Source organism: Amborella trichopoda, chromosome 3 (genome assembly GCF_054954075.1).
Source record: "Amborella trichopoda isolate Santa Cruz 75 chromosome 3, AtrichopodaSantaCruz75HAP2 v2.0, whole genome shotgun sequence".
Lineage (NCBI taxonomy): Eukaryota > Viridiplantae > Streptophyta > Magnoliopsida > Amborellales > Amborellaceae > Amborella > Amborella trichopoda.
Genome location: NC_142338.1, coordinates 44,463,168 through 44,476,964, shown reverse-complemented (window position 1 = coordinate 44,476,964; position 13,797 = coordinate 44,463,168). Strand labels below are relative to the sequence as shown.

Here is a 13,797-nt window from a genome sequence, read left to right as displayed (position 1 = left end):
CCTCTTGGTTGTGCAGAATTTATTTAATATATTTTTCTTTTTTTTCACCTTTCACTACTGACTCGCCCCGAACTGAGTTGACCCAGGACTGCCTAACTGACTCAACCGCGAGTGAACCTAGTGTGCAACTCGATTCTATAGTTCTTGACCTCCTCTGGTCTGAAAACAAAGGAAAAAGGGCTTCTTCAAAAAATCGGGACATTTGAGATCTTTATCTTTAAATGTCACACCTAAAAAAAAGATATATAATGAGCCTCTCTCTAATGAGCAATTGCCCCTCTTACAAGCGGCCGATTCTTCTTTTTCCTATCTCTAGTATTCCATCTGCGTCTCCAATTTAGTCAGGGCTTGTATTAGGTGTGAATTGAGGGGTGCCATTTTTTTGGGAAAATTTACTTGCAAACTAGAGGATATTTCCTGCATTATGGGATGATCTATATCTTGTGCTGACTTTTTTTTTTCAGTTTTACTCTCGGTTCAATGTTTTTAACATCAAGCCATCATATAAGTTTTTATTTTTTACCTTTTTATTTTCTTCAAATGTGGGATATGATGATGTACCCTCATAATGTGTTTTGATGTATGGAACATCAGGTTGTGATAATCCAGTTTGATGTTCTATACATCGGACTACCTCATCTCTGGAACTTGGGGGCATACTAGGCAGTCCAATGACGCATATATCAAACCGGCTGCTGAACTCAATCTAGTGAGCAGAATGATGCCTACAACATCAGACCGCCTAATCTGTGGCTATACCACCACGAAAAACTTTTGATGACCCAAACATCTGATTGTCTTTTGACAATACAACGTTTGTAACATCGGCCTCCCTGTGACATTTAGCATCGCCATAGCCTTACATTTGAAGAAAATAAAAAAGGTCAGTACGGGACCTAAGCATAAATTACCCAAAATATGGATCATTGCCTAATACCTGAAAATATTCAGGTCCGTGCATATATTTTCCTTTATTTTTTAAGTTGGCCACTGATTCGACCTCCAAAGCCCAGGTTTTGTACCCGGACCTGATCCGTCGGGTCAAAAAATTGGATCCATACCCGTACCTGACGGGTCCCGGGTCCATTGTCACTCTCACTATGAGTTTTTGTTTTCTTTTGTCTTTTTTGCCCATTTTTTCTAAATCATATACCTGTATTATCGGTCACAGTCACCCGCTAATAAATTTCAAACCGTGTGATTCGTTCTTTAATAGCTAAAGATGACTATTAAATTTCAAGTTGTGTGATTCGTTGTTTAATAGCTAAAGATGACTACTAATTTTAATTATATACGATATTTAATACACCCAAATAAATAAGGCTTAAAGTAAACTATTTTATCTCTAATCGTTTACGTGGGTCGAGTCTAGCTCTAGCTGGACTTAGATCTGAACCTGTATAGTGTTTCGGTCCAAGTTTTGAACCCAAACCCGACCCACCGGGTCTAAATACTAGACCTATATATCCATCCTGTATCAGGAATACCCGACAGGTCCCAGGTCGGATTCGGGTCCTGGTCCATTGCTACCCCTACCAAAGCCAAAGTCAAAGTCCTAAGAATACATCAAATTCTAATCACGGTTTTATTTTTACCTCGAGGGAATGCATGATATGCTCCTGCGAGAGCATATCATCTTGTTGATTTCCCTTTTTACGAACTATTTGCATTTTTCATATTTGGGTGTGGTTTCTACCAAGTTAACCTTAAACGATCCAATTAAGGCGCACCTTCTTAAACGATCCAATTAAGGCGCACTTTCAAATTTTATGAGATGTATGTTTGATGTTTAAAGTTTTTTAGGATTATTTGAAAATCTATTTTCATAACTATTTATAAAATTTTAAATACTAAAATGGTTAAAAATCAAGTAGATTTATAAACATATGAACATATTGAAAATGGACTGAATACATAATGTATTCCAAAATACACTATTTTTTGGATCTATTTTTTTTTTTTTCATATTTATATATCTCAATGTAGAGTCAATCAGAGGGTTTTTGAACATTAAAATAACCTTTTTTTTTTAATGAATTTTTGAGAGGGATCTGTAATATATAAACTTTTTCCGTCGTTTTTTCCAATGCATATTATCCATTTCTAATGTAATATAAGAGAGAAGGTCTGATGGTGTGGTGCATAAAAGGAGATCTCCCGTTTATGGAGCATGTATAAAGAGGGAAGAGAGAGAGGGCTGTAGAGAGAGAAAGAGTGCTTACATGACGAGGGGAAAGCAGAAGATTGAAGCTCAGAGGAAGAATGCTGAGAGGAACTCCAAGGCCAAGGGCTCCCAGCTTGAGGCAAGAGCTGTTGCCCTTAAATCCAGCTGCCCCATCTGCAAGGTACTCTCTCTCTCTCCCTATCTTCTCTCTATCCATATTTTACACGGCTCTTATTTCAAATCACAGTCCGTAATTTTTCTTCTAATCACTGTAAGTTTCTGTTATCACACTTGTTGTTATTGGTTTGTTTTTCTTTTACGACGCACATAAAAAATTCGCAAGTTTTTATCCACATTGATCTGTGGTTTTTGACATTTTTGGAATTTGATTTTTTCCACTATACATGTCTGATGATAATATATATATATATATATATTATTTTTATTTTATTGTTGATTCTAGTTTTCGAGGCTAAGATCGTGTTAATTTTTTTTTTTTTTTCCATTCTAAATGGTTTGAATACCTGGATGAAATTTGGTGTTTCATGTATTAGTGTTGAAGATGGCGATTTCATCTTTTTTATTTCTTTCTGTTCTCTTCTTGTGAAACCTAGTGTTCTATTGAACGTCTAGTTTTTATATGAACAAAATATATCATGTGTTATTTATAGCTATCATTCATGCCTTTTCATGCGTTGTGTGTTTGTTCTTCTTTGATACTTTGTTCATGGGGCACTCTGGTGAAAGCCATAATTTACTAATCTTTTTACTCTCTTAAATGTAATAATTTAGATTTCATTTTTTTTCCTATACTTTTTCTTATAAATATGTTTCCCATGTTTTATTCTCTTCCAGTTCTATTCAGTCATGGACTATGCCTATTGCTTTGCATAGTTTTGTTGGAATGTTTTTTGTATTCATTCTACATAATATTTTTCTGTGGTTATACTGGTTACCATAATTCATTTTAGTATGTAAATGTGCAAATATGTTTACCAATAATTATAAAATTATTGGATTATTGGATCTGTAGAGTTAGAATACTTGTTCTGGATCTTTAATTGGTCTCTAAAAGGCAGGATCATTTTGATGATGACATAGTGGAATGACATACATCTTTATTAAATATGTATGCAAATTAGAAGTCAATCATTTGTTATTTCTAAAAGAGTGCATTTCCTTTCCCGTTTAGTTCTTGACCTTTTCTTGATCTATTTCGACAATACGGGAGGTAATCGTTAGTTTGTTGACATTTTCAGACAAACAGGAAGAGAGAAAGTTGAATCATATACATCCAAATCAATGTTCTTATGACGACCTGAACCTCCCTATATCGTGGTTACATTACCAATTAGTTTGTTGATATTTGTGGACTTAAGGGAAGAGGAAGCATTGAAACATGTGCATCTTGATTAGAATTCCTAGTGTCAAGCTCAAGCATCATCTATACTACCTTGTTTTGGAAAGATATTCATCATTTGTGCCTGTCAATACCCACCTAAAGTCTTCTGTTGAAAAATACAATGTATATTCATGGAACTCAACCATTACAAGCTACTTTAAGCGAGGAGAGACAGAGATGGCTCAACAACTCTTTGATGAAATGCCTATAAGAAACTTAGTAACTTGGAATTGTATGATTTCTGGCTATGTTTTGAACAAGAGAATTGTAGAGGCACATAGGATATTTGACGCTATGCCAAGGAAAAATGTTGTTTCATGGACAGCGTTGATAACTGGTTATGCAAGGTCTCGAAGGTTAGATGAAGCTCGTGCATTGTTTGACGAGATGCTTGAGAGAAATGTCGTGTGTTGGAATGCTATGATTTCAGCATACATCAACTATGGGAAAATTGAAGAAGCAACAGAACTTTTTGAGATGATGCCTGAGAGAAACTTACTCTCATGGGCCATCATGATTGGAGGACATCTTCGATATGGGCTTGTAGTTGAAGCCCAAAGGTTTTTTGATAGGGCACCTAGACAAACAACTTCTTTGTGTAATGCAATGCTTTCTGGCTATGTTGAAGTAGGCCTTCTGGAAGATGCACTTAAATTCTTCAACAAAATGCCTTATCGTGACATTGCTTCTTGGACTGCAATGATTACATGTTATTCACAAAAAGGGCAGATGGAGAATGCAGCTCGCTTGTTCGAGGAGATGCCTGAGAGGGACATAATAGCTTGGACTGCTCTAATTCGAGGTTATTTGCATAATGGAAAGGTAAGAATGGCACACAATCTTTTTAACAAGATGCCTCAAAGAGATGTAGTTGCTTGGAATTCGATGATTGGTGGTTATATTCATAATGGAATGATGGAAGAGGCTTTGCAATTGTTTATGCAAATGCCAAGACATGATATTGTTTCATGGAACTCTATCTTGCAGGGATATGTGGGGCAAGGAGATATGGTTAATGCTTGTCTTCTTTTTGGAAAAATGCCTCAAAGAGATGAAACTTCTTGGAATACCATGATCTCTGGCTTCCAAAGTGAGGAATCTCTTGATTTGTTTTCTATGATGATCAAAGAAGGGTTCAGGCCAGATCAAGGGACTTTTACATCTATAATTTCAATATGTGCTAGCCTCGCTTCACTAGGGTGGGGTAGAATGGTTCATGCTTGTGTAATCAAAGCAGGTTATGAGCATGACACTCTAGTTTGTAGCTCATTAGTTACAATGTATTCCAAATGTGGCTCCGTCATTGAGGCAACTCAAGTATTCACAGATATTTCAAAGAAAGACACCGTTGCATGGAATGCCATGATTATAGCACAAGCTTACAATGGATCTACTGTCAATGCTCTTGAGCTTTTCTCTGCAATGAGAAAGGAGGCTTTTGAGCCTGACCATGTGACTTTTCTTGGTCTTTTGTCTGCTTGTGTTCATGGAGGTTTAGTTGATCAAGGTTGGCAATATTTCAATATGATGCAAACAGAATGGAACTTGATACCCAAACCAGAGCATTATGCATGCATGGTTGACCTTCTTGGGAGGAATGGGCTATTGAGTCAAGCCTATGAGTTTATCAAACAAATACCATTGGATGTTTCATCACATGCATGGGAGACCTTGTTAAGTGCTTGTAGAGTTCATGGCAATGTGGAATTAGGAGAGGTAGTTGCAAATAAGATATTGAGTTTACAGCCACTAGAAGGAGGGATTTATGTGATGTTATCGAATTTATATGTAGAAAAAGGAATGTGGGAGCATGCAAAGAGAATTAGAGTTTTGATGAAAGAGAGAGGTGCACAAAAGCAGCCGGGTCATAGTTGGATTGAGATCAGGGCCAAAACATATGCATTTATATCTGGCGATAGATCACATCCACATATCAAAAAAATATATAATCTATTAGAGATTCTTGCTGTTTCTATGGAGGAAATCGGATATTTCAGCTACTGCTAGTTTGTTTGAGTTACAACTAATATTTTTAGAAGGTGTTGGCTAATGGATATATGTGAATTATAGAAGTTTTGCAAAATGGAAGCATATATTGTTTTCCCTTAATCATTGGCAATTCCTTGGTAAATATATTGTTTTCCCTTACTATTCAACATGGAAACTGATACATATGATATAATTTTCTCAAACTCATGTGCTTCAAAATGTTCTAATATGACAAAGTTTGATTTACACGATGTTTAATTATACCCAGTTTGGATGGACCAGTCACCAGAAGTATTTCCATTTCTTTGTACCTATTACTTAAACTGTAAGTCTTAGTGTTTTGTTCCAGTCCAGCTAATCAGGAGTGAGTCCTGCTCCTCTGCCCCTCTCACTTGAAATAAAAATTAAAACCTATTTTTCCCTTCCCTCTAGTCCTGTCAAATCAGTAAACTTATGGGGGCGTCGTACTGGACCTTAAAAATATATCACATGTTTAATATTTCAAATTTTTGTCATATCTTTTAGAATTAAGGTGAATTCAAACTTCAAGTGCTCAAAGTTGTGGGCTTGTTAATCTTGAAGGATTTCTTGTTTTCTCTGTCAGCCAATCTCTCCTAGACTGTGACCCACGTAGTATAGAGTGGAGGTCAGTGAGCTCAAGCTTAATTTCAATAGATGTTCTTCTGGGTATTCAGATCGATGGAGATCTCCTCTGGGACAATATATGGAGGATGTTGTTTTCTTTCTCTGACCCCCAAGTAATTTGCAATGCGATTAGGTTGTTTTTCACTTCTTATGGGAATAAAGGTTGCCCTTTGCTACTTTGGTAAGTGGCTTGTGTGTTGGCAAAGAGGACTTTGACCGTTGTGGTGCTTACTGTTATCCTTTTGCACGTCTTTCATTAGGCAAATGAAGAGATGACAGACTGGCTAAAGAATGGGGCGGGTGCATTATCTTATGGTTTTACTTAACTAATGTACATAACTGCTGACATGCCTTCTCATCTTGCCCCTCTTGTCATATTGTTGATCTCACTCTCCTTATGTTTTCATTGTGCCTCTTTCTTCTTGACTAGCAAGAGGAACATGTGATGCTGTTTCAATTGTTGTGATTGCTCTAAAAGGGTAAAAAGACAAATTCTTTTACAAAAAATAAAATACTTAAAATTTGGTAATTTGGGATTAGGTTTCCAATAAACTTAATAATCCTCAAAATAGGGGGGAAACTTTCTTTGCTTACAGTTAAAATATTTACTCTTTAGTTTGGATAAAGATAAAGTATTTATTAAAGAGAGACTTTCCTATCTAGTTAGATAGTTTGGATAAAGATATGTATGTATTCATTAAAGAGAGACTTTCCTTTCTAATTAGATATCCTATTATATATTCCCAAATAAATTACCAATGAAGGTACTTATGGGAGGAGATAGGGATTGAGTTGGCCTAAGTCGTAGGTTAACTTGGACTACCACTTTGTCCCTCTCAATAAGTTGCCCTAGACTAAAGTCTCTCTTTCCATAAAGTACTGTCCTGCTCTCCCTGAATGCTACATGTCCCTACCTGTACTGTGGGTACATACATGAGAATAGATAATACCATTGCCTCTATCAAAACAAAGTTGACTTTACACTAGAACTCATTATTACATTACTTTGGCTAATATTTGGAGGCTACTTTCGAGAAGAATTGAGCTATCTTTCAATGTGAGTTATATCGAACTTTTCTGAAAAATATAGTTTGTTTTAACTAAGCCATGAGTGATGTAATGGTTATGCTCAATATTTGAACCATATCCAAGAGTTAGAAACCATGTTCGAAGGATGTCTCAGAAACCATGTTCAAAATATGTCTTGGACACACTTCGGTGTCTAACACGGATACTGTGTCTAACGGATACAGTTCCTGAGAAAATGGTATGTCATTGACTCATCTGCACAATGCTAAGGGGTAGGCATGTGCACATATTAATATTTACATATCTGTATTCTGTGTAAATATAGTATGTTAATTAAGAAGAATAAGTGTATAGGTGTGCGGATTGTGTGAATATGATTGTCAAATGATGGACATGCATGGCAAAATTCTGGAAAATGTTTCTTGATGGTGGACATGCAGAGCCTGTTGTATCTAACACAAACAAGTTAAAGATACACCCAAGGATACTTCCTGTAAGTGCTGACTAGCATGTCAAGTGTTGGCAATGTGTCTGACACATGTGCCTTTTTTACTTTCCTGAGAATTAGCATATAACATTAATTGCTGTCTCTTCACCCACATCTTTACCCTGGGCTGTCTATCTTCTTTGTGCCATAGCATGCATCATAGTGCCGAAGGTTCGGCTCTCTTTATTTATGGCAACTAGCCTGAGGATCTGAATAAGGAATAACGGCAACTATTCTAAGCACCATAATCATATTAAATTGGCTCCTCCGCCATTGAATCACCGATTAGATTATATACTATTATTCAGTGATCCTACAACCTAGACTCTAAAGATTCTCCAGTATCTTCGGTGTCACTATATTAGAGAACTGTATATTTGGTATAATTGGCTACTCAGCCAATTAATCACTGATTAAATGCTGTTTCGCGATTATCCATTCCTTAGATTCTAAGGTTCTCCAATGACACTTCTCCAATAGACTGTTGTTCATTTCCCATAGCCTCTTGAGTTATAGTGCATGTAGCCTCTTGAGTTATAGTGCATGAACCAGACTGCTTTTGGTTCATATACTGATTACACATTGATGGAAGTTCATATGCTAACTGAATTCAAGATCCATTGCAATCTGCAGTCCAAAGAAATTCACCCTATAGTTTGTACCACGTCCCAAGATGGAAGTTCCCTGCCAAAACAAAAACTTTTCCTCAATAAGTGTGATGCAACCTCCTATTAAAGATATTGGCTTTCTCAAGGTGCCAGTTTTTCTCAAACCACTGCAGCATGATGTTGTATATGATCTGACACAATGATTCCTAACTATGCATCTGAAAGCAAGCCAACTCCAGAGCTTAACAAACAAGCAAGGTTTCAAAAAACGCTAGGCGGCCCCGAGGCAGCCTACCTGGCGCCCAGTGCCTAGCGCCTAGGCAGGCACCCTGTAGTTTTTTTCACTTTGGGGTTTTCATATATTGAGTTTTTTTTTTTCTCACTTTGGGGGTACAAATAAACCCCATAACGTTTTTATACAACTTTGGGGGTCAAAATGACCCCTTTTGCCCTTTTGGGGGTCAAAATGACCCCTTGCGCCCGCCCAGGTACATCCGCCCGTGTTGGGCCGCCTGGGTCTAGGCGTACGGATTTTTTGTCTAGGCCGCCTAGGCACCAGGCAGACTGTTTTTTGAAACATTGCCAACAAGCTCAGTTGTGTAAATGATGTCAATCAGTTTAGCACTTCTGTAGCTTCCTTTTGCCCCAACACTAGTTCATAAGAATCTCTCTCTCTCTCTCTCTCTCTCTCTCTCTCTATATCTATATATATATATATATATATATATATATATATATATATATATAAGAAAATGATTACCTAAGCTACTAGCAATAATGAATAGTATAAGCTACTAGTTCCCAACCGTCAGATCTTCATCGTGTGATTCAAAATTCATATTACTATTTTAATTTTAATATGTTTTCTATAAATCAAATTAAGATGAAATTTTGGCTGTATATACCTTACATTATTGTGCACCATATAAAAATATAAAACAATTACTTTCAATAATTTAAAATGACCAAATTACCCCTATCATTTTTCAGGGGTATTTCGATCATTTTATATTTTAAGAAATATTTTTTATTGTGTGCCCTATATATATATATATATTTAAGAAAATACTACAAAACGCCTATAGGTGAAAATGAACAGCGATTTCGCCTATCCTCATCACAATCCAAACTTCATAGCACGGTCACAGTTGTCCAGTAGTGTTTCAATTTTCATTTTTTTTTACTAATCGGATTGATTTAAAATTTGGAGCGTGTGTACATCTTCGTGAGGCGCACTTAATAAAAATATGAAAAAAATAATTCGCAAAATATAAATTGACCAAAATATCCCCGAAAATTTATGTGGGGTATTTTGGTCAATTTATATTTTAGAATTATTTTTTTTCATATTTTTATTAGATGCGCCTCACTAAAATCTATACATGCTTCAAATTTCAAGTAATTTGGATTTGTAGAAAACAAATGAAAATTGAAACACTACCGGACAACTGTGACTATGCGATGAAGTTTGGATGGTGATGAGGGTAGGTGAAATCACTATTCATTTTGCCTATAAGCGTTAGGAAGAGTTTTTCATATATATATATATGGAAAAAACTAACAATAGCTGGGCAGCTATAATGAATAGTAATATAGGTGGATTCAGATCTTCATCATGTGGTTTAGAATGCAAATCACCATATGAATTTTGATATTTTTTCTATAAATCTGATTAAGATGAAATTTTGGGTGTATATACCTAATACTATTGTGCACCATATAAAAAAATTGTCAATAATTTAAAATGACCAAATTACCCCTATCATTTTTCAAGGGTATTTTAGTCATTTTATATTTTGAAAAATATTTTTAATTGTCCTCCCTATTTTTTAGTGCACGCATCTAAAATTTGATTATGATCCGATTTCTAAAAAGAAATATTAAAATTCATATAATAATATGCATTATGAATCACATGATGAAGATCTGATGACTCCCATTCCACCTATACTACTATTCATTATAGCTGCCCAGCTATTATAAAGTTTACTCTCTCTCTCTCGTTCTCTCTCTCTCGTTCTCTCTCTCTCTCTCTCTCTCTCTCTCTCTATATATATATATATATATATATATATATATATATATATATAGCCCACGGGTTGACAACTACAGTGTCAGCCAACGGTTTAGATTGAATCTGACCCAACAATGGTCACGACCTTATTTCGTATTTAAATTTTTATTTTTTTCATGCCAATCCAAATCACTTGAAATTTTTTACGTCTATTCTTAAAAAAAGATAGGAGAATCTAATAAAAATATAAAAAAAAAAAAAAAATTCACAAAATATAAATTGACCAGTATAAAATACCCCGAAAAGTTTTTCGGGGGTATTTGGGTCAATTTATATTTTCGGATTTTTTTTTTTTTAGATATACTTTCTACCTTGTATTTTCAAGTTTTTCTTTTTTGTGATTGTTATTTATTTATTTCATTTTTGGATAATTCAAAGGGGATGACGAGCTGCTACCCATTTTTTGAAATCGTTAGCGGTTTTTAGTATAAGGAGGTTGTAATCACTCTTAGCCATTGGATGTAAAATCTGACAGATTGAAGTATATGACAATGTTTGAGAAATTTTATTTTGGACCTTTGTGTCCAATTGATGACACATCCCTAACCACCTGATTTCATATCTAACAATCAATAGTAAGTGTGATACCATCCACGAGGTAGGATGTGTAACTAGTTCCATGCAAAACTCACGAGATTTGTTCAATGAAGCAGTATTTGTGTGTGTGTGCATGCGTGCGTGGATGTATTATTGGAGCTACAAGACATGATCAATGAAGAAGGGAAAAACAAGAAATGGTGTTTGATGTGGTGAGTTTTGCTTTAGGACGTAAGGTGGATGGAGTTGTCACTGACTCAACCACCGTTGTGCAGTCCTTTTTCAATTTTCTCGTTCTGGTACACTATTTGTCACTTACATATAGAAATAAAGTGAGAATAGTTGGCCATTTGTGGTTTATGCATAAAAAATTAGTGTGAAATTATCCTATTCTGTGAGCAGGGCACTTTTATATGCGTGTTGTGTTAGAGAGAGATTGGCCATTTGTGGTTTATGCATCAATATTTGAATTTGTGATTGGCCATTTGTGGTTTATGCATCAATATTTGGATTTGTTAACTATTTATTCCTTTGTTATCGACTGTTTCTGTATGCTCTCTATTTTGGTAATTGAATGGGAGTCTTTATGCTGATGTCGTTTGGGATGATAGTAGAGTGCATTTAGTTGGTAATCTGTAGATATTAAGTATTCATGTTCAACAAATGTAGGACAATATAGAAAGGAAACATAAGGAAACCTTCTTCTAAACTGATCCTAAGTTCCTAACTTGATGGTTTTGATAATATCTCTTTTGTTTTATAAATTGTTACAGGTACAACTTGCAAATCAGAATCAGCTGGTGGACCATTATGCCTCAAAACATCCTAAAGAGAAGCCTCCAAGCGATTCAGGGTAAATAAATTAGAGGCTCGTTTACTCTTATAAACAAATGCAATTGTGTGTGATTGATAATAGAAGAAATAAATGCATGGTGTACTGGAGCTGGTTTTCTTTTTAGAAGTCCTAAATACTTGTAGTCACTGCTCCCTTTATGTTCCGTTGTTCATTATCCCGAGTGAATTAGTTTTCTTGAAAAGAAGTGTTTGAAACAAGAAAAATTCATCGTGATCTCTCTCTCTCTCTGTTTTACACCTTGGCCAAGTTACTCAGCCTCAGCATGGTGCCGAGGCGAGCACTAGTAGACAAGCTCAGGTATATGGCACCTACACTGTGTGCGTAGGTGAGTGCTGTAGTGACTCGTCTGAGTACTGTACAATTCAAGCAAACTTGTGCAAGTTCTTACTTGTCGGGCGATTCCTACAGTACTTTCAGAGTACTATACATGCATAAACAAAAGGGGGGTGGAAATCTGGCGCCCCTTACAGCTACCGATCAGAAGAGGAAAAACTATAGATTTCTTGCACTTTGTAGGCCGAAGTTTGGACAATTTATCAAAGGAAAAGTAACCCGTCCACATCATGTGGATGGGTGGACAAGCACCCTTGGTTGAGATTTCAAAAGGACATATCTAATGGCTAAAAATTAATATCATATTTTATGTTTATTCAAATAATATATTTCTCTTAATTTTGGGGTATAGGTTTATTTTTATAAATAGAACTAAATAAAAATAATTTAAATTATTTTAAATAAAAAATAACTAAAATATCCATAACTTTATTTTGATTAATATTTTTATTCAAAATATTATTTATTATTTATATTTCATTTCTATTTATAAAAGTAGAACTAAAGTTTCAAACTAAAATTGGATAGAAGCTCTATTGGTAACCCTGGATTCAAAGGGGCTTATTCGAGACCCCAATGAATGTGTAATAAAGACTTATTTAGTACTTGTGGTAATGCAACGGTAAACGAGGCAGAATGTATGAGGGAGAATGTAGGGGTTTGCTTGAAATAGGTACTTGTGGTAATGCAACGGTAGAAGAGGCAGAATCTATGAAGGAGAATGTAGGGGTTTTCTTGAAATCTCAGGAATGGATCGGCATAAAAGGTGACTTTGAGTGGCCTAGATAGGAGATGAAACCACCATGGCAACTGAGGATTGAGTAGTGGCCTAGATGGGAGATCAAACGCAACTGAGGATTGTGTTTGATGAAATTCATTCCCTTTTACTTTCTTGCTCGTTTGACCTTTCATATTGTTACAGAGAGGGTTACTCTGAGGGTGACCTCCTCTAGCTAAGGGTGTTGTTCACTAATTTGATGATTACATCCTTTGATATAATTGTACTTTCTTTGTATTGTTTTTTTTATATTCGCAATGAATCTCGTGGTTAAAAAAATAAAAATAAGAAGCAACCTAGAGATCTCTTTCTCACCAAAAATAAGAGAAATTCTCTCTCTAAAAAAAACAGGATTATTAACCATGGATAATTGAATTAAACCACCATCATCGAGACTCATGAAAAAATGTAAAATTTTATGATGGCTGTCTATCTAGATAACTGAATCAAATCATGATATAAAAATTTGTTCATGTCCATCAGGACTCATGCAGTTTCACCTACACAATCACATAAAATACTTAGCCCAAAGACATCCATTGAGCGTGAGCAACTGAGTTAAAAAATATAAAAGAAGAAAAAAGTTAAAATAAGGTCTAGACATTATGGAAAAAAGGTAAAGTTGTATATCAAATTTCACCGGAAAAAAAGTACAGTTGTCTCAAATGTCACCACAATTTGTAGTTCGAGAGTAAAAAAAACTTATAAATTGGTCATCCGACTTTGACTAATATGGACGTGAACCATGTATTTGACGTCCTAAAAATAGTGTATATCGTATCACATTATCTAAATCGTCTATTTTTAAGTTTTCAAAGATCCTCGAGATAAGTACCATTTTTCAAGTTACAAACTTATAATTAGTAATGAAAATAGATTTTAGAGCCATAATAGA

The 13,797-nt window shown here is 35.3% G+C and overlaps 1 protein-coding gene across 1 annotated transcript; it reads left to right on the top strand.

Moving 5' to 3' along the window:
* Nucleotides 1–2,706: 2,706 nt before the first annotated feature.
* LOC105421406 (uncharacterized) lies at nt 2,707–6,712 on the top strand. The gene has a single exon (XM_011628714.3). The coding sequence runs from the start codon at nt 3,564–3,566 to the stop codon at nt 5,571–5,573; it is 2,010 nt and encodes a 669-aa protein (XP_011627016.1). The 5' UTR covers nt 2,707–3,563; the 3' UTR covers nt 5,574–6,712.
* The last annotated feature ends 7,085 nt before the right edge of the window (nt 6,713–13,797 follow it).

Excerpts from the sequence above, each read along its gene's own strand:
- LOC105421406 (XM_011628714.3), top strand. The coding sequence starts at position 3,564 with ATGTGCATCTTGATTAGAATTCCTAGTGTCAAGCTCAAGCATCATCTA.